The sequence below is a fragment of the Xiphophorus couchianus genome, chromosome 2, assembly GCF_001444195.1.
Source record: "Xiphophorus couchianus chromosome 2, X_couchianus-1.0, whole genome shotgun sequence".
NCBI lineage: Eukaryota > Metazoa > Chordata > Actinopteri > Cyprinodontiformes > Poeciliidae > Xiphophorus > Xiphophorus couchianus.
This window is the reverse complement of record NC_040229.1, coordinates 26,673,555-26,700,663: the sequence shown is the minus strand read 5'-3', so window position 1 is coordinate 26,700,663 and position 27,109 is coordinate 26,673,555. Positions and strand designations below refer to the sequence as shown.

At 38.9% G+C, this 27,109-nt stretch overlaps 1 protein-coding gene and 1 long non-coding RNA gene across 7 annotated transcripts; one reads left to right on the top strand and one right to left on the bottom strand.

Moving 5' to 3' along the window:
* The first annotated feature begins 3,682 nt into the window (after window positions 1–3,682).
* On the top strand, window positions 3,683–23,831 carry parvb (parvin, beta). 5 transcript variants are annotated; one of them, XM_028039539.1, is made up of 13 exons: window positions 3,683–4,061; window positions 14,132–14,221; window positions 14,712–14,782; window positions 14,881–14,983; window positions 16,099–16,239; window positions 17,625–17,740; window positions 18,706–18,764; window positions 18,875–18,894; window positions 19,138–19,199; window positions 19,316–19,384; window positions 19,611–19,712; window positions 20,343–20,415; window positions 23,070–23,831. In XM_028039539.1, exons 1-13 carry the CDS (start codon window positions 3,947–3,949, stop codon window positions 23,144–23,146), a joined length of 1,098 nt encoding a protein of 365 aa, XP_027895340.1. In that variant the 5' UTR covers window positions 3,683–3,946; the 3' UTR covers window positions 23,147–23,831. The 5 variants fall into 5 exon arrangements, with proteins under 5 accessions (XP_027895340.1, XP_027895334.1, XP_027895349.1 ...); XM_028039533.1 differs by having other exon boundaries at window positions 19,135–19,199; XM_028039548.1 differs by lacking the exon at window positions 3,683–4,061 and adding an exon at window positions 8,899–8,929 and having other exon boundaries at window positions 19,135–19,199.
* Window positions 18,053–27,052, bottom strand: LOC114158246 (uncharacterized). Of its 2 annotated transcripts, XR_003598374.1 has the most exons (3): window positions 26,440–27,052; window positions 26,198–26,342; window positions 18,053–18,374 (listed from the first exon to the last, which is right to left on the bottom strand). It is a non-coding gene; the product is annotated as an uncharacterized LOC114158246 (long non-coding RNA). The 2 variants fall into 2 exon arrangements; XR_003598373.1 differs by having other exon boundaries at window positions 26,198–27,052.
* Window positions 27,053–27,109: the final 57 nt, after the last annotated feature.

Below are 27,109 nucleotides of genomic sequence, written 5' to 3'. Positions count from 1 at the left end.
ACCCTACGGAGAAGTACGGGAGACTCTACGGAGAAGTACGGCTAACCCTACGGAGAAGCACGCTTAGCCCTACTGAGGTGTAATCAAAGCAAAAAGAAACAAAGTGGCAACTGGCTTTGCTGCTTTACGAAAAGCTGTAGCTGGCAGCACATTGTGGCTTACGGCCACACTACCTTGAGAACGCCCGATCTCGTCTGATCTCGGAAGAGCCATCCCTCGTTAGCCATTGGGTGGCCCAGTGTCCCTAATTTTTAACACCCACAGTGACACCGTGACAGCCCCCCAAAGAGGGCAAAGTTCACCTAAAAAATACCTAAATTTACCCTTCGTGGCCATGGTTAGGTGAAGTTCCATTTATAGCCACCAGGTGACATCGGGATATCCAGGAGGATTTAACATGCGAAATTTGGGTAGCATTTAACATGGGGATATTTGGGAGGACTTACTATGGGAAATATGGGTGGACTTGACATGGGGAAATATGAGAGCATCAAGAAATCCTCCGAAATGCCAGGCACTCCATGGGGAAATTTGGGAGGATTTAACAAAAGAAATTTGGGTCTAAGTCTAAGTCTATTTGGCAATTTGTCATATTTCTCTGTTGGCAAAGTGATCGAGGCCAATGAATCCAACCCGGGTTCCATTGCCGCTAAGCTACAGGATCTGGTCCAGCATGGCATTGTCCTTCTAAGGACATATTTTGTCAAAGATTATTTCAAAGTTAAAAGGTATAAGTTATTGTATCTTCATGGTTCCTGTAACCTAGTGGTTAACCCTCACAGTCTTCCCCTGAGAGACCTGGGTTTGCTTCCCACTGGCTGCAGGCATTGTTTTGTTTAAGTGTATAGCCAGCCATCTGAAGAATCATTTAATTCTTCATTTAAGATGAATTTTTAAAAATGGACATTAGAAGTTTCAACTATTGATCTAAAAAGTGGCTCATTACTGGAGTCTTCAACAATACAGAGTTCGAGGGGGACATCTAGTGGTCACAAAAATGAAGTGCAACTCCCAAAAATGGAGTATAATTCAATTTGTTGGCAAAGGTAGAATTATATGTGTATTATAGTTTTATATAAATAATATAACCTTGGGGCCAATTGTGGGCCCTGAGTATCAGAGTTGGTAAGTAATTACTAGTTACATTTACTCAGTTACGTTTACTTGAGCAACTTTATGGAAAAATAATAATTTTAGGACTATTTTTACTACATTGTACTTTTTAATTTTGCGCTACTGTTTCTTGAGAAGATTTGTGGATACTCTATCGACTTCGAGCTACTTTGCTGAATGAAGACAAAGCTTTCCTTAACCACAAGTTTTGTTAAAGCTTCATAAGTTTGTTTTTGTATCGTCCCACAAGGGGTCTCTTTTTGTGGGCTCCAGTGTCCCTTTTTCAAAGTAGGCTGACAGGAAAGGGGGAAGACATGCGGTAAACGTCGTCGGGTCCGGGAGTCGAACCCGTGACCGCCGCGTCGAGGCTACGTTTTGCCTGAATGTGGGTCGTGCTGACCCCTCCGCCACCACGGCACGCCCGCTTCATAAGTTTTATATCAAAAAAACTGATTAGAAAATGTTTTCTTTTGCCTGATTTTGTTATTCTGTAATTGTTATTTATGTAAATTATTTTCATTTTGGTCTTTAACGTACCAAAATTTCCACTTCGTATTTTGGTCTGTCTAACTATGTCATTTTTAAATATTGAATGATTGATGTTTTGATCACTTACTCAATACTTCAATAGCCTTTTTAGCAAATACTAATTTACTCTTACTTTAGTAATTCCTTGGACTTGAGTAAAACTATGTTGAAGTAGGATCATTTTTGGGTACTCTGCTTATTTCTGCTAATTATTCCTGAGCGTTTCAAACCTCACTAAAGTGCTTCAAATGTCAGCATTGACGTGATGATACCATGCCTCAACAGAGTGGTTCATACATTTACGTTCATACGTTGAACCGTCTTATCACCACTGAGCAAGATAGTCCCACAGCATGATGCTTTCACCACCACACTTAACATCTGGGATAAAATTCTCAAATTTAAAAGCCCCATTTCAACTCCTCCAATCTCTTTTCTGTCATTGTGGTGCAAACAGCTGAGTCTTTGTCTGCATAAAACATTTCTCTAACACAGTTGTCTTAATTGTCAGTGTGGTAAACGTCACAAATTTCTAGGTCTTAATCTCGGTTCGTGTTGATGTTACAATTGATTTACCAGTGTAGACGCTGAAACTGATGTTCCCAGTAACTTCCAGTTCCAATTTCCATTCATCTGACGGTAACAGTCTGGATTAGACGGATGAAACCTGGACACGGTTGGATGCTCCAACAGGAAAAATGAGCTCAAACACACAACAAACTGTTTCTTGTGATGGATGAAACAGACTAACATGAAGCTGCAGGACTGATCCAGACCACAAGCCTGTCATAAAATTTGTGCTTAAAAGCAGTATGTTTTCCAGGGAGCCAATTTAAATGTTTATTAGTATTTCTGATTGAAAGAACGGTCATAAAGCAGACATGTTTTAGGCCGTAAGCTTGTTGGAAGCTACAAAAAGCCTGTGGTAGATAAACGTACAGTATGCAACAGGGACTTTTAACCAAACCGTGGTAGGGTGAATATATTTGAGACAATATGGAGCAGAAACAAACCGCACAAGATTTTCAAAATGGCATTTCAAAGCCTTGTTTTTAAAATCCATTGAAGTTGGAGCTCACTGAAAAAAGGAAGAGCATCCAGTCAGATAAATTAGACCCTGTCTTTTTCCAGATTTTTTCAAACTCTTATTTTTGTTTTTATGATTTTAGAGTACAAAACCGTAGTGAATCTGCTTCAATTGAAGTTGGGCCTAAACTGTAGGTTGCACAAATTATAGAAAAACTGCTAAAAAATGGCTTCAGAGAGTGGTTTCAAATGAGGCCATTTTACTGCTTTTGTGCCTTTTAGAGTAACTTGCATAAGGAAATCTAGATTGTTAGAAGGGATTGTCCCATAAACTCTTTAAAGTGCACTTTTTGCACATTGGTACCCTTTTTTTTACTTTGTAAAAAATTCCAACTTGCAGTTTAAGTGGAGCTATTAGGTCTATTTAAACCTGAATTCAAAGGCTGTCTATAGAGGACAGGTTGTGAAACTGCCCAAATTAGATTGTATATATATATATATATATATACACTGCTCAAAAAAATAAAGGGAACACTTAAACAGGTGTTTAACACTTAAAGTGTTCCCTTTATTTTTCTTTGAGCAGCATATATATATATCTATATATAAAAATATAAAGCATGCAATCAGTTGGTGAGTCAACAACAAAATACGGAGGGGTGAAATGTTAAAGCAGCAATAATAAAGAATGTCAATTCAACAAATCAACAAGAAAACCACGGTATTATTAGACTTTTGCATGTTAGAAGATAAGTGAAAAAGAGCAAGAAACCAAAACGTTTTCCAAACTCACTTTTCATTTTTCCATACTATTCAATAAATTGCAGACTTTTCCAGATTTCTCTTTTGTGTGTGTGTGTGTGTGTGTGTGTGTGTGTGTGTGTGTAACCTAAACCTATAAAAACACACGTGTGGGCTAATTTTAGCTAACCGACAACATGAACGACATCTGCAGGCCTGTGGGTGGCGCTGTGGGTTAGCCGCAGCTAATAGAGACTTTTTCCTCCCATGTGAATCATCTGTGTTAAAGCCAAACCACCGTGGCTACCTCCTGGAAGAAGCCTGATTACTGTGCCGTGTGTGTGTAGGGGTGTGTGTGTGTGTGAGAGAGAATGAGACAGTGTGTGTGTGTGTGTGTGTGTGTGTGTTTGGGCTGTGATTGGATAATCTGAATGCAGATCTGGGAGGAGTGAGCGGAATAGCAGAGAGAATAAGAGAGACGGGGGTAAAATAATAATAAAAAAGGGTTGGCCCACAGAGAAGAGCCGCAACAAGAACCATGTCTGTGACTCCGAGCGCATCTGCCAGCCTGCAGCCAGCAAAGATGAAAAAAGACGAATCCTTTCTGGGGAAATTAGGAGGAACCCTGGTCCGGAAGAAACGGGCTAAAGAAGGTGAGTCGGTTTAGAGTTTTTCCTGCTTTAAGGCGTTTTTGTTGTTGTTGTTGTTATAATAATAAGTCATCTTGTGTTTCTGTCCATGGTGCTGCAATCGCATGATTTTACATCGTTTAAAACGCAAACACAGACGGGTTTTGATGGTGGTGACGCTGCTAAAAGTTAACACTTCTCTAGAGAGGAAAATGGAAGGCATCTATTTATATAAACAAAGACTTCACAGACTGCAACTCCTCTGGCATTCAACATGAGGTAAAGATGTATAAATAGATCAGATCCTCAGTGAGCTGTTACAGGAAATGCCGTTTGATAAAGAAAAATTAAGATTATTAACTTGAAACAGTTTTTATTTTTATTCTATTATTCTGTGGGTTTAAGCAGCTGTTTTTATGCCCTTAATCCACAGAGCAGTTTGGTCCAAAGGACAGCTGCAAAGGTTTATCAGCCTCAAACTCTGTGTGTGTGTGTCTCTCTCTCTCTCTCTGTGTGTGTGTGTGTGTGTTTTCTCACAGCCATGTGTTTGCAATTTCCATTAAAGCAGACCCACCGGCAGGAGGTCAGAGACATTTTAATTGTTTTAGGAGGAACCCGGGATTCCAGGCTTCACCTTTCAAGGAGAATGTTTTTTCATTTGAACTTCTCTTAACTCTTTATGGATCAGGCAATGCAAACCGCTTTTGTGCAGTTTAATAATTTTTTCCCCACATTTAATTTTGCGAAGATGCTAACAGTGTTGGATTTAAAAATATATATTCCTAATGGGTTTTTTTAAAGTTTTTTTTAAAATACCTTTTTCAGAAAGGCTTTAGAGGTTTTGATGTAAAGCTAAAAGGTTTTTGAAATATCTAAATTGTAAGATTTTCTTTCTAATTTTGAGGAGATGGCAAAAGAAAGAAAAACGCTCCTGGTTGTTCTTCGCCTTAAATAAAATTACCGTTGCCTAAGTTCAGATAGTAGCTGATAGTTACAACTCACATTATGATCATTTCTGACTTTCAAAAATGAAAATATATATTAATTTATGAAGAATTGTACAATTGATATAAATAACTAAGAGGTGATCTTACATGTTCTAGGTAGATCCAGCCAGCAGTTTAATTGTCTGAAACAGCAAATACCTTCAATGAATTTCAAAATAAAGAGTTTTGTCTAGTCCGACTTGTGTTTCAAAAGCAGTTTTGATGTATGTTTGGGATAATTTTTCAACTTTAACACAAACTTGGACCTTGTCACCCACTCAAGAACAATGGGATTTCCAAATCTATGTATACTGTAATAGATGTAGCTACAGCACAGTGTCGGGAGCATCATGTTTATCTCTAGTGGCAGGGGCGCTGCCAGGAATCTTGGGCCCCCTGACAAAAAATTTAATTGGGCCACCCCACCCAGCTGCTGTTACAATTTTTTGAGTCTATCTGACCCATCAAAAGCGTCGCAATTTTAAAAGCTTGCAACTGCCTTGCTGTCTTTGGTCCAATACTGATAATTAGCACAATATTTACTGCTAATGAATTTTACATACAACAGTCTGCATACAGTATGCAAGTAGGTTGCTTAAATTCTTTCTATTAGTTTTAGTTTACTGAAATGTCTCTCCCCACGAGCAACAGTCAAAAGCAACGTTCAAAATATACATGAAGCAATCCAGACTTCTCAAAAAATGCTATGTAGTTGCATTTTATTCAAGCTGCAGTATAGAACTTTAATAAGAAATATGTTTTCTCCATATTTGTTAAAGCTGTCACCATGTTGTGACAGTTTGTTATGAGACAGATAATCTGTGAAAACAATCAATCTCCTCCACCTCCTCCCTGAACTACTATGACTGGATAAAGAAATGCAACGTTCTGACCAAAACAACCAATCAGAACCAGTAGGAGGGTCTTAGTGCTGTCAATCAACTTCATCCACTCACTGCTAAATGTGATAATGGTGGAAAAACAATTTATTACAGGAAAAATATTTATCTGCCATCATTGGTAGCAATGCTAACTAGACTGAGCATTTACAACAGGCTATGCTAGCTACAGGATAGCACAGAGCGAGGGGGAGGAAGGATGAGCAGCAACATGAGATTGTGATTGACAAAACTCTCTGGTTGTTTCTAGCAGTTTGAGAAAGCAGAGGAAATAGATTTTTACCAGATTATCTCTCGTACCATACTGTCAAAACATAATGACAGTTTTAACAAATATGTAAAAAATATTTTTATAAAAGTTACATACTGCAACTTTAATTTCACTTAGCAGAGGACGAGTCAGGAGGGACGTAGCTTAGAGCTGCTGCTGACTGACTCACCTGTTGTTAAGTGGTAAAAGGTACAGGGACAAGTTCAATATATGAATATCTTGGTAATTATTTTCCTTAATTCATTAAATGCTAGTAAAATGGAGGCAAACGGTCTGTAGCTAAGCTAACTATGCTAAATAGTTTATAGTCTCACACAGTCTCTTGGAGAAAAACTGGGTTACAAATTGACACTTTTGCCCTTTTCTTTCTCTATTTCTCTATTTTTTGAAAACTTAACTTTATTATTTTTCTAGGCAGTATAGTAATTGTCACAGTTGTTCTTGTCTTGTACTGACTGCTGCTGAACATCGTCACCGTCAAGCTCCAAGCAGGAACAAACCATTCCATGCAGATCCAGGGGGGATCAGGGCAAATGTCTGCTTTTTGATCTGGGAGTGGGAGTGGTAACATTTAATTTTTACTGCTAAAACAATTTTAGAATACACAATATAATTAATTTTGTAATTGACAGGGCCCCATTTTGTTTTTAAAATTTCTATGAACAAAAAACAAACAAACAAAAGATGTGGAGGGTCCCCTGTCGATCAGGGGCCCTTGGAATTGTCATAATTTCCCCCCCCTATCCGGCGCCCCTGTCTAGTGGTACAGCTGATCAGAAAGGATGGTTGTCTCAAAAGTCTTGAGCTTCACTTTAGTTCAGTAGCTATGGATTAGTAAAACCCCAGTAAGGAGTCCAACAGGAGAGTGATCATAAGCAGATATAACAACTGAATTTGGAAGGGATACCTCGGGCTAATATTAAGCTTCTTTAAATGAATTTGACATTAAAGCTATGGAAAATTTATAGTCTGTGCTTAAAAGTCACAACCAAAAAACCTTCTTTTTAAATAAACTCTTCCTTTTGTGACAAGGTCCAATAACCAACCTGGCGTATGCCAGAAGTAAGGAAATGTATCAACGCTATACTTTAACCGCTTAACTTGTTATTTCTTCTATAATAATACCAAAAAAAAGCAATTCAAATGCATCATTAAAAGTCAAAAATGAAAATGGACAATGAGTGTCTGCAGTCCTCTGCCCACCAGTGTAGATGTTTACACCGTGAAAGCACCGGATGCGTTCTGCCAACCTCTTTGATTTAAATCTATCTGCTTCCAATCTACATTTGACCAACTTGTTGCGTGCGTACCACTGATGCTGATTGACGTTTGCCTTCTTCATACCCAGGATCCTATCAGAAGTATCTTGCCACCACAAGCCGGATCTGTATCTTCTTCATGAAAGTAGAAGTGCTTACTTGGAAGACCTCCTGAATTTTAGCTGATAAAATGCTGCAGTCAGAAAAGCTACAAACATGTACCAGCTTAACGATGACATCTTCTACAAATGTATTGAGATAAATTAGGGCTGTTGTAAAAGAATATTTTAGTAATCGAGTACTCTATAGAATATTTCTACGATTATCCAAGGAATCGGATATATCTCTCTCTCTCTGCCATTCCTACGTTCGCTCCAAAGCCGACACGATTCCAACGCCAGAAAAGCTGTCGTAGTCCAACCATTGCACAGCAAACTTTTACAATCCTTACTTGTCCCCCAAACGCCGCACAATTCACCACCATGTTGCTAGCACTTCACAACAACTCACAGACGGAAGTGAGAGCGCTGCCGTCCACAAATGATGATCTGTCCGGAACACGGTGCGCTACATAATATAATGAAGCTTCGAGGCAGATCAATTTTCTTCGAGGAATTTTAATAATCGCGGTACTTGAATCATTCGAGGAATCGTTTCAGCCCTAGAGTAAATAATCCCATACTTTAAGGTTATAATTCAGTTTCACAGTCATGTTTGCCAAAATAATCTATATAGTTCAAACGGAAAATAAAATTTTATTCCCTTTGTGCCTGTTGTCGCTAATTTGCATCGTACGCAAATGTACACTAATTTCAGATCCAACAATCCAATTTAAGAATCTTTAGTTAATGCATGGCTGACAACAAAAACACAAGTAATGTTTTTATTTAAATAATTGAACATAAATCCAGGCAATATGTTTTTTTAAATTTATGATATATGTATGGATCCTCTCATTATCTGCGTGGGACGGACTCACACAAATAATGGTCAACTAATCTCAGATCGGTTGAGTGGAACATGTTTAAAGAGACGGTAGCATCGCAGCTGTTGAAGGCAATGTTGCTGGCAGGAGACGACGTGTTGCCGTCCTGGGTGTGGTGTAAAGCCGACGCTCGGCAGATGAGTTATACTGTTAGAAAAGTTGCCTCACATTTGCTGAATAATCACTTACTAGGTACCACAACATGTGGGTCAGTACTATATATTACTTTTACTGTGAAACAGGAGGGAAGATGTCACTATTTCAGAGACTTTCAGAGACGATGGCGTATGACTTTCTCTGTGCGAAATGATGAGCTGGAAGGAAGTCTGCGTTTCGGCGATAAGATTGGAATCAATTTGTGGGCAGACAGTGCAGTTCGCTGGAAAACGATGAGGCTGTTCTCGCATCCTGATTGTTTTGACACTTTTGTTACACCCTAAATATACAACACACTGTAGAAAAAAACAGACTGGAGGATGGATGGCAACAGCAGTGAGTCATTACACTCTACATGTAACATGCTTGCTTATTTTAGTATAACTTGGTATTCACTGTACGGTAGCTCTTGATTAATTTAACTGTTTACTTGAAAATTAAGTTTTGAAAAGTACGTAGCAGTCTATTTAATTGTTATGCGATTATTATTTTATTAAAAGAGGAATTTACTCAAGTTGTACCTAATTTCTACTGGATTTAGTTCAGTTTTATTTACAAACTCCCGAGCTTGTATTGCAATGTTCGGTGTCTCGTACAAATTTATTAGAACCACAAATTTGAATGTATATTTTTATAATTTCATGTGGCTGACCAACACAGTGCATAGTCATGAAGTGGGAGGAAAATAAGTTTACAAATAAACATCCATAAATAGTTTTGTGCATATTCAGCCCTCTTCAAGAAAACAAAAAAAGAACTTTGTTAATCTCTTTGGGACTTTTCCTCAGGGAAAATGTAGTACATCTACATTGGTGCCCCTAAATAAAAACAAGTTACATCATTTCAAGCGTAATATCTGCATTCAGGATAAATTAAGATATTCTCTAAAACATATTGAGGTTTGTTAGAGAACGTTATACATTAGTGTCTTTAAGCAAACATTGCCATAATAATGTAAACTGTTTTTGACCTAATTGTACCTTAACAAAACATAATAGTGGCTGTATCATGCTGTGGTGATGTTTATTTTACAGTTGTATACAAACTCACATCTTGTTACTCAGATTTTGTATTGTAATGCAAAAGTTGAAAACCACGTCTCATACTTCCACTTCACACTCCTCCTCTGGTTGTTGTTGACCCTTTTTATAAAAAGCAGAAAATTAACAGATCAAACCTTTTTAAAAAAAGTAAAAAAGAGAAAAACATGGCTCCCACACACAGATAACGGGGGGGGGGGGGAAAGCTAAATGAATTCCAGCTGTGGGGTCTGAAGTGTACAACCCACTTGGACACCATCCTCTCCTTTCTGCTGTTACTCACCGATTCCTGACTGGATGTAAATAACCGGCGCTAAATTTAAGCGGCCGTCTGTCTGTCTTCTCCATACTACGGACTTATTTATATCCTGTGCGCCTCAGTCAAGTGGCTCTTTCCCAGCCGGAGGAGGTCGATTTCAATCTGCTTAACGCCGTTGTTTATGATGCACACAGATTATAAGTAGACCGTCTCTAATGCAAAGGGAACCTCCCTGCAGTGGTTTTGATAAATCAGTGCCATTTAACCTAATCGTCTGTGTAGATAGAAGCTCTTTTCTTGGCTTCTGCTGGTCTAGAAGATTAATGCTCATGGCTGCAAGCTTTGTGTGTATTAAATTAGAATAAGTGGGTTAACAGGAACACGGTCACAGCTCAGCTGATTATGTGACGCAGCAAAAGATCTTCATGGCACTATTCTCATGCACAGTGGACTTGGTTGTGGTAACAAGCCCATAAAATTTGTAGCAAGCGTATTAAATATAAGTCATTATTCACTGATATAACACGTATTGTGAGTGTGAGAATCAGGGCTGAATTTGTGATTCAAGTACGCAGACACATTATAGTGCGCTTTCAAATCACAAATAGCTGCTGAATGCAGAAAATGCCTCTAGAAATAGAATTTTCTCCCATGGTTTTGGCGCCCTCTCTGGTGTGGCGCCCCTATCCAGAGCCACTTGTTGTTGCGCCTCCTGGCTGCAGTGACATCAGTTTTTCACATTCACCTGTGATTGTTCCTCAAAGTGCGCCAAGTCTCCACATCCCGGAGCTGACCTGTGCGCTCTGACCTAATTGCCTCCAGCGTGGCGTCCCCTTCCTGTCACGCACACACACACACACGCACACACACACACACTCCTCTGATGAACCTGCCTGGTAGCTGCACCGCAGAGGTGGGGTGGAGAGCTGTGACAGAAATAAACACGTGATGACGCCCCTGCCTCTGCTCAGTTGCACCGATCGCAACTTACTCACACACACACACACACACCCTGCACACAAATACTCTCAATATTTAACACCGTTCTTATTCTGCGACTGGTTCCTTTGCTTGCTCGCCGACTCCGAGGAGGATCCAGTGTGTGGTTTGTTTGGGGGCGGGGGGAGAAGAGGGGACATGGCCGGGCTGCTGTGTGGGACTAAAAGGAAGAAGCAAGGTAATCAGATTTTTTTTATTTTTTTTTATTGCTGGACTATTAGGAACTTGGAAGTGGAAATGGGGAAGCGGGAGCCGTCAGTGCAGCCTTGGTTAAATGTCAGCTGTTAAGAGGAATCAGCAGCGCACTGCTTGAGTAAATGAGGTTTTTTTTTTTAAACATTATGATCATTCAGATGCACCCCACACTGTTAAAAGCAGCAGTGATGCAGTGAGATGGACATGCAGGCAGGAAGCAACAATTATGAGGAATTTCAGTCAGTCTGATGTGTAATTACTAAGATAACTGCTGATCTATAGTACGATTAAAGGCTCGATGAGAGGGTTGAAGCAGATAGTAAATCTTTGGGGAACCCTCAGGCTAATTCTGTTTATCTTCTCATGACTCACCCCTTTGAGGTCGTGTTACTGTTCTAGCTGTGCTATAAACACACTCCGGTTTGTTCCCTTTGACGTCCGTCTTCTCCTCCTCTGCCCTTCCAGGCGTTAGGAATAATCCAGGACTTGAATGAAACGATAGATTTGGAAGCACTGATTGCGGTTTAGCCTGTTGCAGGTTGTGCTAATTGAAAAGCAGGAGGATAAAAAGCATTACGGCCATTAGGAGCAGAAAGCCCTTAAATCTCCTGGAGTATCGCCGCAGTCCGCATCCAAACGTGCCAGCAGAATTATATTCTACTTAAAGATCACAAGTGTCAGAGTTTGATTTTCACAAAGAGATTTTGAAGTCATTACCCTGCTTTCACTACCGAACAACTTCAAGGTTACAGAGAAGGTTTTCTTCTTGTTGTCGTTGTTGTTTATAGATTGGACAGTAAATGTGAAGCAATCCGTTCTGAAAAAGGAAGTAAGAAATATAAGAAACTTTTTAAATGAAGCTCGGAGCCGAAACCAGAATACACATTTGCTAAGTGTTCAACAACAAGGATGTACCGTATTTGTCAGCTGCACATCACTGATATAAATCGCCCATTCCAACACATCACACAGATCCCTTTTTGGACTGAGATCTGGTGACTGCGGCAGCCACTGTAGGACAAGGAATCAAATCCATTGTCATGTTCAAGAGACCTGCTTGAGCTGATTTGAGATTTGTGACATAGAGCATTGTCCTGCTGGAAGTAGCCATCAGATGAGTGCACTGTGGCCATAAGAGACTATGGTACATAATATATACCGTGGTGTTTAAACACAGTCAGTAGCCTACTACAAACTCTACTTCGTTTACCCAGAAAGTTTGGTTGAAAGGAGGTGTGAATACGTAATCGAACTCCGATGTTAATAAAGGTAAATTCTGGTCTCGGTTCGGTTGAAGTGAACTGGCCTTTATTTGGCAGTGAGTGGAGGAAAGTGGGACTATGTTGGGTTGTTAGTAAGTTAAGCATGCAGGCTTAAAATGACACTATCTTAGCCAATCAGAGCAATCGTTTACAGTACATGAAGTACAGTAGTTTAAAGCTTAATCACAAAAAAGGGAAATACATGCTATGTGCTTAGCTCATTAGTGTGCAAGAAGAGCTGAAATGGCCAACGTGTAAGTTTAGGTATAATTTAGAATGTGTTCCTTTTTTCTCGCCAGTCCTCTCTAAATGTAAAACGCTGTGTATTAATTGAATCCTCTGGATGTGTGTGTAATGCAGCAAACCTCAGTGGAAAGGAAATCAACCTGGAGGCTGAACCCCAGTATTCAGCTGTTTGATTGTGACAAACTGGAGCTGTTTAGTTCATATTTTGTTATGTTATAAGCAGAAAGCTGAATGTTTGCCCCCCGAGTCAGTAGAACCGTCTTTTACATCAAAGCAGTTACAGCTACAAGTTTTTGGGGGTAAATCTGCAGCTTTGCACATTTCGAAACTAAAATCGGTTTGATATTCAGTCACATTGAATAAAGAGCATCAGCGAAAAGCAATTTTCAAATCCTTCCACAGATTCCCATTTGGACTCGGATCTGAACTTTGACTGGGCCATTTTAAGATATTAACATGCTTTTCTCTAAGCCATTGCGTCAGCGACTCTAAACTTCATTTTCATAAACGGTATTTTGGTTTGGTTTGGCTTCATCGAACGTGGTGTAATAAAAGAATAAACAAAGTTATAGACAAACACAACAAAAGAAGAACAGCCGTAAAGTATATTTACACATTCAAAGGAGTGGGTAGAACTTATGTTTTACAGCCACCTCTCTTCCATTTGTAGCACCAGCAGATAAATTACTATTAATACTAACTTGGTTTTTAACCGTCTTTAATATTGTTTTCTACATCCATATCTGAAACTGGTGCAGCGCATTCATAACTGCATGCCCTGTGTAAGCAAGCATTATTTTTTAACATGTGAAAAATAAATTTTGAAGTGAATTTACCATAATACAGTAATATTTGACAACTTCATTAAATAGTAATAACATTGATAATAGCAGTATCATCAGAAGCTATTTCTCAAATTACTGTAAATGACTTTGGATAGCATTCGTAATTGTTTTCTACACGTTTATATTGTAGAAAACATTCAATGTGGCTGTATATTTTATTAAATAAAGAAGTTCAATATTTGATGCCAATAAATTTTTTTTTTTCCAGTTCTATTTCTACGTTGTTACATTTTTTGTTCTGTACTCTTTACGATTTCAGTTTCTTCTCATCTTAAATCAGTGGTTCCCAAAGATTTTCTGGGCCCCTCTATAGATTACAATAAAATCCCCCCCAAAAAAGAAAAAAAAAATCAACTGGGCACACTTATCGTTCAACCAGACATAAACCTATACACATATTTTGTTTTCAAACTCCACTGAAGTTTATTTCACACTTCAGGTTGCAACAAAACAAACTACAAACCATCTTTACAGTGAAACACTTTTGTGTAACTTTTTTTTTTTTTAATTTTCATTCATCCATACCGCTTCCCGCGCCCCCCCTGCAATAGCACTGTGCCCCCTCTAGGGGTGCGCCGCACACTTTGGAAACCACTGCTTTAAATTATACTTTTAATTTCTCTTGCTAGTTTTTAAAGCATGCTTGCTTGAAAAATCGACCTGATTTCTCCGCATTGTTTCCGTGCCACCAGTGAGCGATCTCCATGAGGAGGGGAAGAATGCCATCAACGCACCGCTGCTTCCTTCAGCAACGGAAATCCATCCAGAGGACACTCTGCTGGGTATGAACGCTTAAACTCCACATGCAGCTGCAAACGAACCATTTGGACCTGAGAAGCACCTCACACATACGTCCAGTTGTGTTAAATTTAACTATGAGTTATGGTTGGGACGTTTACTGCTTCCAGTTCTTCAGACTCCTTTCTGAAGGCAGTGTGTAGGAGGGTATTCAGGCCTCAAAGGTCAAGAAACTGACTCTGCTGAAACAGTTTGACAGCGGAGAAGGAGGAAGTGAAAGTGGGTGGAGTGTGGATGCCCTTGAACTTAGTACACCGTGAAATCATCTTGACTCATCTGGGAGGAAAAGCTTGCCTTATCGATGGCTGTAAAGTCATTTTTGAAGAAAAACTTGTCATTGTCATATTTATAAACTAATGATCTCACTGGGGAGAAAAGAAAATGCTTTCTAATTTGAATAAAAGGGTGTAAGAATTGACATATTATCCAACTCATGTTTCATGATTATTGTTTCGACATTGTTTTTCCTCACAGAAGAAAATGCTGAAAGGATCATGCTGGACCCCACGTCGAGGGAAAACCCTAAATTTAAAGATCTCGTGAAGGTAAATGAGACTGAATGGGATTTTGTGCACCGGAACAAAAGCTGAATATGTTCAGAGCAAAACAAAAACACCTCAATCGTACGAACTGGGTCATGCAGGTGCTGATTGACTGGATCAACAGCGAGTTGGAGGAGGAGAGGATCATAGTGAAAGACCTGGAGGAGGACTGCTACGACGGACAAGTGCTACAGAAGCTATTCGGTAGGAAACGGTCACACGTTTAACAGAGTTACAAAAAAACCTGAGAGGAGCAACACTTTGGTAGACAGCGTTAAGGCTCGTTTCAGTCATGCCGGTTTTCATTTCTGTTATAAAAATGATTCATTTCTTGCTGTTCTGTTTGCCAGGTGGGCACTAACAAGTCATGGCTCCTGAAACGACAGCACGATCAGCCCCAGGATTGTATTTTTAGAAACCATTTAATTGGGAAAACTGGAAACCTGAAGTCCAAATAAATGTTCTTCTCATTTAGTGTTGTGTAAAATCAATGCGTTAGCAGCTCTGTTCTATTGAATGTGATTTATTTTGGCTGATTTAGGATGTAAAGCACCACGCCCCCATGCTCGTGGTAGGGTGGTGCACCCCCATATTTGTCTTTTGTCTAATTATAAAAATAAAGGTTTCAGAAGAAAATCAGATATTGGTAATTATTTTTTTCCCAAAGCATTTTTACGTTATCTTTTAGCATGAAGACTTTTTCTTTTTTCTTTAAAGCACTAAAAGTTGTTTTTACATTTTCATTCGTGGGGATAGATTTTAAAATATCTGTTTCAAAAATAAATGACTTGCATATGTTCAGTCAAAGCTATAAAACAGGTTTTTAAGCAGAAAGATCCGAATTCAAAAAGTTGCTCAGCATTTCTGATAGGCTGGTTGTCCATGTTGGTTTTCAATAGAAGTTGTTTTTTTTGTGCACTTACACAAGTTGGCCAGCAGGTGGCTTTGTATGGCCTGTCACGCTAGTCCAAAGAGTTGGCCTATATATAGCACAACACCCAGATATTTACAAGAAAACAAATGATTTGTGACCAGCTGTCTATTTTAGTGAACACCAAGCATGAAAAGAACCCGGTGTATTTCTTAGTGTTGAACACAAAACGGTTCACATTTAAAGCCAAATGTTCTTCAGCTGCTACCAAGACATCTTTTGGATCGTTCTGTTTGATTTTTGCCCCGTTTCAAACACCATCTTTCTTGCAATCAAAGTCTTTTGTTGCATTTGTTCAGCTTCTGGCTACTTTCTGTGTGCAATAATATTTGAACCGACACAGATGAGCTCCGACTCCTAAACCTCTCCCTTTCTCCGTCGGTGCCAGAGAAACTGTCGGGTCGGAAGCTGAACGTAGCGGAGGTCACCCAGTCGGAGATCGGACAGAAGCAGAAGCTTCAGACGGTTCTGGAGGCGGTCAACAACACGCTGAGGCCTCACGGCTGGACGCTGGAGTGGAGTGTGGACTGTGAGTTCGACACCCTTTTCAGTCCGTGACTTCTTGAAGTAAACACACAAAACATTTACGTACAATTTTAATGTGTGACACTTAGTCCTGTCACAATAACTAATGTGTCTGGACGATTAATCGTCGCAGAAGTTATCGCGATAAACAATAATATTGTTGTTTTGAGACAATTTCCCAGTAACACAATAATAATAGTGGCACAATAATGCAAGAACACATTCTCAACGTTCAATAAACTTTCTAATTAACATTTAGCACTGCAACTGGAAGGCATTTTAAATATCCAAATAAATCAACTAAACAACAGAAACAACTAATAAAATTAATTATGAAGTTGCTGAAAACAAAATTAACCTTCAGGAAAAGGTTTAGTTGAGACCAAAACTCCTGTCTGAAGTCTTTTACTACTTTTGGAAGAAAGAGAAAAACGATAAATTTCTTTTAATTTATGACGCGATTATTTGATTTAGTGATTATTGTGGCAGGCCTAGTGAAACTGGCTAAACACAGCTGAGTGTCTTCATTTTTAAAATGACGAGTATTTCCTTCAAAACATAGTTGGGCAATACCAGTATCACAAAGAACTTCCTAGATAGATGGATACACTTTCCTGCCAAACGTATTCACTTGTCTGTCTTCAAACACATACCAGCTGATCTCAAGTAACATCCCATCATTAATCCATAATGTATACTCTGATGCCTGCTCACCCGTTGCCCACCATTTCATCGTCCGTAACGGCTTCAGTCTTTCTGGGAAAGCATTTTATTTTTCATGAATGTTTGACTGTCCTTCCATTTGTGAGATCAGTGGCTCTGAGAGGCCATTTATGCTATAATGTATTCTTGCCTCTACATACACTTTCATGCTCCATCATAGTCTTTCCCTAGAGAGTGTGGAGGTGTGTGAGAAAACAAGAATACACGATGGCCTCAACGGTATGGTAAAAATGTTCTTGCATTTTTATGCCATTATTACAATTATGTTACTTGAAAATCGTGTCAAAACAATGTTACCGTTTATTGCAATGAGTTCTGAGACAAATTATTGTCCAGCAAAATTTGCTATTATGACAGGAAACTGAGCAGATGACCAAGACAAAATGTCATTAAAACACGGCGTTGCCATGCAACAAAGCTGTGTGGTGGCCAAAACAGACAGTTGTTGCCAGATGCAAGTTTTTCAGGGAGATGTGTTAACTGGAGGAAAATAAATGGTGAAACTGAAGAGGGAAGACGTCAGCGCTCCACATCTGGGTGTTTATGTCTCTCAAGCCATGTTGTTGTAGCAGAATTTGGCAAATTTTTTCTGATATTGCACAGCACTACCTAATTAAATTCCTGTTAACATTAACGTGATTTTCTTTTTCATTGCCGTCTCTGCAGCGATCCATTCAAAGAACCTGGTGGCTATCGTTTACCTGCTGGTTGCTCTCGCTATGCACTTCCAGGCTCCCATCAGACTCCCTGAACACGTGACTGTGCAGGTGGTGGTGGTAAAGGTAGGGCTCCAGTCGGCCTGTAGGGTCATTGAAAACACTGTAGGCAAGAATATGAATAAATTTGAGCAGTAAAACTATTGATTTAAATGCTTTCTTTCAGTTTGTCTTCAGTATTTCAGTTCAGCTAGTAAAATTCATGTTTCACATAGACTCAATAGAGTCTAAGCTAAGCTACTGCTGCTAATACCTTCATGTCTTTCTCCATTTAACTCTGTCTATTGCTGCGACTGACGGTTGTCAACCATTGCAAACTCTTCTCAATGATTGTGGTGACATTTCCATATGAAATGTTAGGTATGAATTGTGTGTTTCTGTTAGCACTTAGCTGTAATAGCTAATATAAACAGAAATACAGTGAATGACTTGATGTACAATGAATTAAAATTTACATTTTTTGGATTAAATTATTGCAACAAATTAAACTTCTAGCTATATTCTGTTTATTGAGATGCATTTGCTTTTAAATTGTGCGTTACGTACCTTATGGCTTGTTTGCTGGGATGAAGGTGTAGACTTGTACATTTCTCACTGTAAGAATGGAAATCTTAATGTTGCCACTAATACTCTTTGAGCGCCCCCAAGTGGTTTTTCTGCTCAGGTCACTTCAGGCGTTGGGCATGATGAGTTGACAGATCTGCATTAAATGAGATGAAGTAACGCCATTAATGAGTCATTGCTGCTGTGACATTTGCATAATTTCTGGTGCAGAATTTTATTTTTTTTTTTTTAACGTGTAAAAAAGAATTACGTGCGCGACGGTATCAAATGTCCAGAAAGGGGATCCTGGAGAGCCAATTCCAGAAATACCTTCACATTCTAACTATATGAAATAGTGTGACCGGGGTGTTGACGTTAGAAGCAGAAGCAGGAACAACATACCTGCAATTAAAACTGTGGTTGATATTGTCTTTATAAGCAATGTGAGTTACTCTCTGAAGTCACAACTTTTATTTCTGTTCATGCAGAAGAGAGAAGGAATCCTGCAGACTGCTGTCGTGGCTAAAGAACTGACCAGCACCACAGAGTAAGACCTACTAAGACATGTTTATGGGTCTTTTTGGAAGTGCTACATGCCTGCAGCTGAGGAACAAACTAATTAATTATGTAATTTCTCTCATTCGATTTTTGCTGCAGAATGATGCTGGGGCGATTTGGTAAGTCAAAAAAATCCGAAACATCGTGTGAAAAAGCTCAAAGAACTAGATTACCTTGGTAACGATCTGAATTCAGATTGTTTTGGTTCTTACATGTCAGACTAGAAGTGAACAGGTTCTACTTCAGTCACAGATAAGAAAACGACAAAATAACAAAACGTCGTTCATCAGATAAGAATAAAACCTGTGAGTCCTCATCGGTCAGTATTTGTACCTCCTTCAAGTTGTTTTCCTTTCCAGCAGAGCGGGATGCATTTGACACGTTGTTGGATCATGCGCCCGACAAGCTCAACGTTGTGAAAACGGTAATAGGATCTCAGCTTTACAGTGAACATTAGATGTTGTTTCTAAAGTTATGTTTTTATTTTTATCAAAGAATATTTTGTAAAAGTGCTGAACAGTTTTTGGATTCTCCTTTCAGTCCCTCATCACCTTTGTGAACAAACACCTGAACAAGCTGAACTTGGAGGTCACTGAGCTGGAGTCTCAGGTAGCTTATGGATGTATTCTTAAAATCACATCCTAGCCAAGAATGTCATGTTATTTATATATTGTCTAATATATATAAAAAAACATATCGTGCATTACAGTTTAATTGATTTCTTTCTGTTATTCTTTTGGCTGGATGACATTTTTAAAGTGAATCCCTTCATGATGTGTTATGTTTAATGTGTCTGTCTATTATACATATTTATAAAATGTTTGTGTTTCCCTAGTTTGCTGATGGAGTGTACCTGATTTTGCTGATGGGGCTGCTGGAAGACTATTTTGTCCCTCTCTACAACTTTTTTCTCACCCCTGAAAGCTTTGAGCAGAAGGTTATCTCACTTATAGAAAATTAGAAATTAGAATATATATATATATATATATATATGTGTATATATATATATATATATATATATATATATATATATATATATATATATACAGTATATACAGTACAGACCAAAAGTTTGGACACACCTTTTAATTCAATGAGTTTCCTTTATTTTCATGACTATTGACATTGTAGATTCACACTGAAGGCATCAAAACTATGAATAACATGTGGAAATATGCACTAAACAAAAAAGTGTAAAACAACTGAAAATACCCCTTATATTCTAGTTTCTTCAAAGTAGCAACCTTTTGCTGTGATTACTGCTTTGCACACACTCTGCATTTTCTTGATGAGCTTCAAGAGGTCGTCACCTGAAATGGTTTTCACTTCATAGGTCAACCTGCCCTGTCAGGTTAATAAGTGGGATTTCTTGCCTTATAAATAGTCATGAAAATAAAGAAAACCCATTGAATTAGAAAGGTGTGTCCAAACTTTTGGTCTGTATATATATAAAAAAATAAAGGGAACACTTAAACAGGTGTTTAACACTTAAAGTGTTCCCTTTATTTTTTTGAGCAGTATATATATTAGATGAGAAATATTAATTGCCATTTTTGCTCCCACTTAGGTTCACAACGTTGCATTTGCCTTTGAGCTGATGCAGGACGGAGGCCTGAAGAAACCAAAGGCAAGACCAGAAGGTATTCCACCATTTCACTGCCTTAATATTACTGCAGATTAAGAGTAAATTCTCCTTAAAGAAAAGGAAAAATAATCACAATTTTAATGCCAATTGACATGAATTGCATGAGTTAAACTTTTAAAAATATCCTAATCTTTACTGCAGTAGCATAACCTATACCTGTTCATGAAAATGCTCCTCTAGTGGAAACCTGGTTTATATTGAAAAGCACAACTTTTAAGTATGGTGGAGAATCAGTGATGCTGTGGGCCTATTTCTGCAATTTGATCAACATTTTATGGCCTCTTTGACTCTTTACAAAAACTTTTTTTTTGTTCTTAAAGGGTCAACTTTTTTATTACCCAATGAATAAACGTGGAAAAGGTTTCACTGAATTAAAAGATTCATGTACTTTAAGGTTGGTTTTTGTTTTTAATGCTTCTTTACCAGGGAAGTCAGTAAGTGTGCAGGAAGCTGTCATTACCATGATCGTCCAGTAGGTGGTGATCTCGGCCTAACACTAGAATGTCTGGGTTTTCGATTTCTCCCTAGAATGGCTGAACAGGGCCAAAAGGCCCTGAGTCCACCCTGACGACTCTGATGGCTCAAATTAGCATTCTTCTTCAATTGTAAATGTGGCCGTTGACCGTCAGGCCAGAATGTAGGAATGTGAATAGTCCATGTTGGGGGTGGGTATCTATGATACCTGCAGGAGATCAGATCTCCTGTAGGTAGTGCTCTTCAGTTTAGTTTTGAAGCATACATGAAGTGTTTTTGGAGAGATGTGACCTTTTGCAGCTGATCCATGATGTTGTGCTGCATTATCCAGGTCATTTTGCCAAATGTACATAGAGTTTGCAAAACATACAATCTGTTTCAAAAAATATGCAAAGGTTTTTCTAAAAGAAATTAGTAATGTTTCTCTTTGAAATAAAGCTAAGAGGGTATTAATTGTGTTGATCCACCTCAAAAAAATCATGCAAAAAGTGTAAGCAAAAGAAATCTGGGAGACTTTGCACATGCAAATTTGCATGCAGCCTTTTGTGCTGTGGAGGATAAATAGGTGACTGCTTCACCTATTTAGTTCACAAGAACTAATGGCATTTATTTCAGTCATAATCTTGCGGGGGGTGACCAAGGTTCCATCACTATGTGACAGCTGGTCAGCAAACCTGGCAAACATGATTGACATGGCAGCACTGAATGCACATGTGCTTTATCAGGCATGCATTGGGGTGCAGGAGAGACGGGTGGACTTCCTGGTTGAGCTTGCAAAAGAGTTCGGTAACTCTCATGTGAGTGAGAAGAAGGCACACAAGGAGAAACTGCTTCGGCAACAACCTTCCACACCCAGCTCAGGCAAAAGGGCGAAGTGTCAGGTCAACCATCGATGCAGGATGCGTGTCCTGAGGCCGAAACATCATCAGTGACCCCTCACACCCCCACCATGGACTGTTCTCCCTGCTGCCCTCTGGAAAGAGGTTCTGCAGCATCCGGTGCAGGTCCACCTGGTTCCGAAACAGCTTTTTCCCACTTGCCATCAGACTGCTGAGCTCTTAACTGGACTGCACTCAAAAACTGGTCTCCACTTTATACCTTGCACATGTACAGAGCTAAATAACTTCTATTTTACTGTCAGTCCTGCACTTTATATTTTATATTTAGATTTATATTCATATTTTATACTGTATTTTATTTTACTCACAACATTGGAACCTCAAACATTATCCTGAGCCGTATGCAACGAAATTTCGTTCTGTATACACCCTGTGCATTGAAAATGACAACAAAGTCAGTCGAAGTCGAAGTCTAAGGAACAATTGTGCAACTGTGAGATGCGTTGAGGCCATTACCAGGGTACTTATAAGGTAATGGCCCTATTTACTGAACAAAAGCACCTGCTAGATAAGATCCTTCAGGCCAGTTGGACTATCTCTAGCCTGAATAGGTATATGTCCAAATGGCCTAACTCCAGCCATTCTAGTGCTAATCTGTAATCACTTGATTTGTATCCTGCTCAGCTTCTCTCCCTTTGCCTCTGTTTATATAAAAGATGGCACCTCAAAACTTAGCTATGACAAACTATTATCATGTAGATTTAATATTTAGATTTACAGTCATAAGTATAAATCTTATAGTTATTTACAAGATCTTTTAATGTTATTTCGCTCTGTGCAGCCATAGTGTAAATGTCCTTTCTCCTTCTATAAATAAATCCCTATTTATCAACTCTGTTCCCAACGTTTACACTAATTCAGCTCCTTCCAGCTCCTGCAATCCCAGCTGATGTGATAATCTTTCATCGCAAGGTTGATTATAGGCAACAAGTGAGATCCCGAACAGAGAAACGCTGACTGAGTTTGAATGATTAATTGAGCTTAGTCGCTTATGTAGTACACTGCGACACCTCCAAAAAAAGAACAGAAACCTACTTTTGTGCTTCCGAAATTCTCAGCTAGGAGTAATGCAATCATACGATAATCATTTGCGAATTCTTGGGGATCTATTTTAGGCTGCGGCTCTGTGATAAAAAAAAAAAAAAATCGCAAATAGCTTCTCGAAGGAAAGCAGTCCGACGCTTATCGCGCACCAGACTCCTAATGTGGAAAAAGAACCTTTGTGTAAGAGCAATCTAAAAGTAATTATCTCAATTGTTGCATATGTTTCCTGCAGATGTGGTCAACCTGAACCTGAAATCCACCCTCAGAGTCCTCTACAACCTGTTCACCAACTACAAAAACTCTGACTGAACCCGTTTCCCTGGCAGTACTCTGGCCAGAGTAACTCTGAATGTTGTTAGGGTCTGGACACTGGAGGCGGCCACCTGAGACTGAGAGACATCATCATTATCTGCAATCCGAAACCCCCCGGAGGAAAGGGCAGAACAAGGCTCTGAACGTTCTTCTTTAATCATCTTCTTTAATCCAAATGTCAGTATTTATTTATTCCATCCTCGAAAGTTGTCTGCGACTTAAGAAGCTGGGCGACCTTTAGGCGCTGCATTTGAATACAGCCGTCGTGGGGAAATGACGACACTGGAGAATGTTTGTGCTGATGTGAACTAATTGCCTTCAGTGCTGAATATTTTTACTGACATTTTTGGCAAAAATATTCAGCTGGATCGTGGAGTTTTTAAGACGTGAAAACGGAACTGAAATTTTAGATTAGAATGTTTTTTCCATTTTATTTTTTGTTGCAAAAAAAAAAAAAAAAGAAGAAGCCATAATCAGAATAGAAAAGCTTGTTGTATTTTAGCTCTTCTTATATTTGCTTAGCCTATGCAAAACTCAAGCCGTTAACTCTGTGAGATGTACGAGATACAAAGCAGTCTGTTCAAAACTTGTACCGATAAATATGTTGTAAAAGTACGTGAATGTAATAACTGTCCTTTAAAACTCATATTTAATTAAAAATAGTACAAACAAAGCAAATCAACTTATAAAGCAGTTTGTTTGTTTTTTTTTTTCCTTTTGGATAAAATTTTACGACTTGGTAACATACGGGGTCAAAATGACTGCCAAGGTCCGAAAGTATTTGGGATAAGATACATGTGTAGAAATGAACATTTATATTAAAATCAAACAGACTGAGACACCAGGATTCTCTGAAATGAACACAAACATGATTCTCCTGTTAAAAACCTCTTCATCTGTTCAAGACGACGGCTTGGTAATCATTTTCGGTTAAAGTTTTTGCATAATCTACGAAACATTGCAGGGCTACTACTACTATTGAACACCAACTCATAAAGAAGGTTAAGATGTTTCTCACTGTTTCTGGATTCTATACGGATTGTAGAAGAGACTGAAAGAATCAAAAACATTTTAAAAAATCAAAGAACAAAATAAGAGGGATCACCCAGATTTTTTTAAGCACAAACTTCACAGCCGATTGTCAGGTAAAGCTGAATATTTTACACTATTAGGAAGGCTTTATTACCTCTAATTTATACAGAAACATTTGCTGCAACAGGCAGAATCATTAAGGCGAGGCTTTGTTTATTTCTGCAACGGTACGACGCAGCAGATTAAGCACTGCAAAATAAGGTTCACCTGATAAATGTAAAATATTTCAAATGAATTAACAAATTAATAAAAGAAATAAGATAATTTTGATGTAAAGAAAAAGCTACAAACCTTTGACAGACACATGCAGAGTTGAAAACTCAACTCCAAAATTATACCAAAGATGAACACAATACATATCTAAACCATAATTGACTCGAAGAAATAAAAACACACGTTAAAGCAGCAAATATAGAAAAAAAAATAAACCTAATTACGTTTCTTTACAGTTCTCGCACCCACAGACTTGTCAGGATGAGACTTTATGCAACACAGATGTGTTTCTCTGCCATGAGAGGATATGGGAATGCCTCAGTTTGAAATGTTCTACTTAAATAATTAGTCATGCTAACATAATCACAACAATTTAGACTTGGCAGCATTAGCTGTCAGACAAGCTAATGCTGTTTATCTGTGCAGCTCTGAGCACAAACGCTGTAAACGACTGGATACTGTTTTCTGTTCTATTTTTAGACGTTTTACAAGCTTTTTCTAGAAAGCTGGAAACAACATAATATGGTGCCTCAATTTTGCAGATATCCTCTCTAAGCTAAGATAATCTATACCTCCTAGACGCTAGCTGTTCATTAGCATCTGTCTTGCCAAGGCAGATATCACCCTAACATTCGCCTCGGCTTTATATAACAATGCCAAATAAAAAAAATCCACAGGCACCTTCAATTACAAAAAGTACTTTGGTTCTTAAAATTGTACTCATTTCTGCTAAAATTTCAGGTTTTTGTGAAGGGAAAAAAATGAGGCAATGATAATCATTTTCAAAATCTTTTAAAAGAAATAACTCAATATTTGTCCCGCACTACTGAATAGGACAACAGATATGCACCTTCAAAACACTCACTTTGGGATTTAATTTCCATTTCCAGTCTGCATCCCTCAGGCTAACATGGTATTATTTGCCCAAACTCCTGAGGGACTGTGAGAACATTTTCTGTGTCTCCACAGATTTCAGATTTCTAGCTCGCCTCCCATGAAGTCGCTCTTTTGTTGACTTGGACGTACACTTGGATCAGGAAACTGCCAGAACCATATTTGGGTAAGCATCTTGAGATGTTAAGCACCGATTCGCATCAAATCGACCGTAACGTGATTTTTCAGAGAGGTTTTAGATGACATTACCGAGGCCTGGACGCTCCTTCAGGAAGAAAAGACCTTATTCTTTAGTCTGGATGTGTAGAATATACGAGCTCATGAAACGCAACCAGAACTTGTTGGAAACTTCTGCAGCATCTTCTGTGTTGCTGTGGATATTTTTTATTTTTTTTGCTACCCTCCTCCAGACTGATACCTTTGTAAAATGACATTACCGTATTTTGATCTTTGACAACCTTTATGCAAACTGCGACGTTAGCTAAAGGCTGCAGTCAAAGCAAATGTCGAGGAAGTCCTACCTGAACTTTATTTCTGAATCATCAGATAGTTGATGCCGGGGTTTAACTCAAAATGACCGAATCCTTAAAACTGAATCAAAAACAGAGCGTAGCTCTTACTTAAGCAGACTATTGGCAAATTTTGTTATTACATTTCTAACAGATTTATAAGTTACACATGATCAAAACCGCATGTGAAATTCATATGTATGTATGAATTTTTCTGTTGTTTTTTAAAGATTTACTTTTTGGTATAAAAAAGTAAATCTTTGGATCTTTGAAGTGAAGGATACTGACCTGGCCTATATATTCTGTTATCTAAGCTGTAAAAGCTGATGTTGCAATGTACCTTAAGTGCAGCGTCTTCCCCGCGTCTCAGGAGAGCCCTGGTCTGGGGCATCGTCGGGCTTTTAAATGGGTCCCGGCGGAGGTCTGGACCGCTCTCTCTGTGCTCCTCCAGTGGCTGCGGCGGCGCGGTGCTACCTGGAGACCTGCTGAAAGCGCACAGAGCACGTCTGCTCAGGCATTTTCTAACCAAACTGAATAATTGAGAGAATAGATGAGTCAATCTAGACACAGATCTTACTGCACCTCTCAGCTGCAGGTTTTTTCTTTTTTTCTCCCCCTTCCTCTCATCTTCATCTCGCCCATCAGGAGGAAATAAAAGCCTGGAATGAAACTGAATGAGGATTTCATTTGATGCCTTACGTGTGTGATAGGTTAGATTTGCTTTGGCTTTTTGAGAGAGAATGGCTTTGGAACAGGCAATTCTTGCAATTTGGGTAGAGTAAAGATATTATGGATTTATTTTAGGCCTTTATTTTCTTGTCTCATACCTTTGTTGCTATGGTAACCTTCCACATCTCCCAAATTGCCCTTTCGTCTCCCTTATGGGTGGTCTATATTTCCCCCCCTCTTTTCCCCTCAACAATGCAACGAGCACTCGCAGGTTTTCTTTCCCACTTATTTTTGTACGCTTCAATCCGGTTTTCATTTGGTCTGATTTTTTTTTCTTTCAGCCGTTTTTGACGTAGAATTGACGAGGCTGGACTCCAGATGTCAGCAAACGGAGCCAGCCAATCGCAAAGAGAGAAGTTTGAACGCTTCAGGTCTCAACAAAGTCACGTATCCCCCAGGCTTCTGCAGGCGAAGATTTCCAAACAATGCATATATTTCTCACCTCACGCGCACTTGAGTTTATCATAATCCCAAATACAGATCGTGTCACTGAACACAAACAGTCTCATGTGGAAACGCTCTG

Bases quoted from the DNA above. Each gene is read 5' to 3' on its own strand.
- parvb (XM_028039533.1), top strand. From the start codon at position 3,947: ATGTCTGTGACTCCGAGCGCATCTGCCAGCCTGCAGCCAGCAAAGATG. The intron at 14,783-14,880 runs GTAAATGAGACT...TGGGTCATGCAG, and splicing joins AATTTAAAGATCTCGTGAAG to GTGCTGATTGACTGGATCAA. The intron at 14,984-16,098 runs GTAGGAAACGGT...CGTCGGTGCCAG, and splicing joins AGTGCTACAGAAGCTATTCG to AGAAACTGTCGGGTCGGAAG.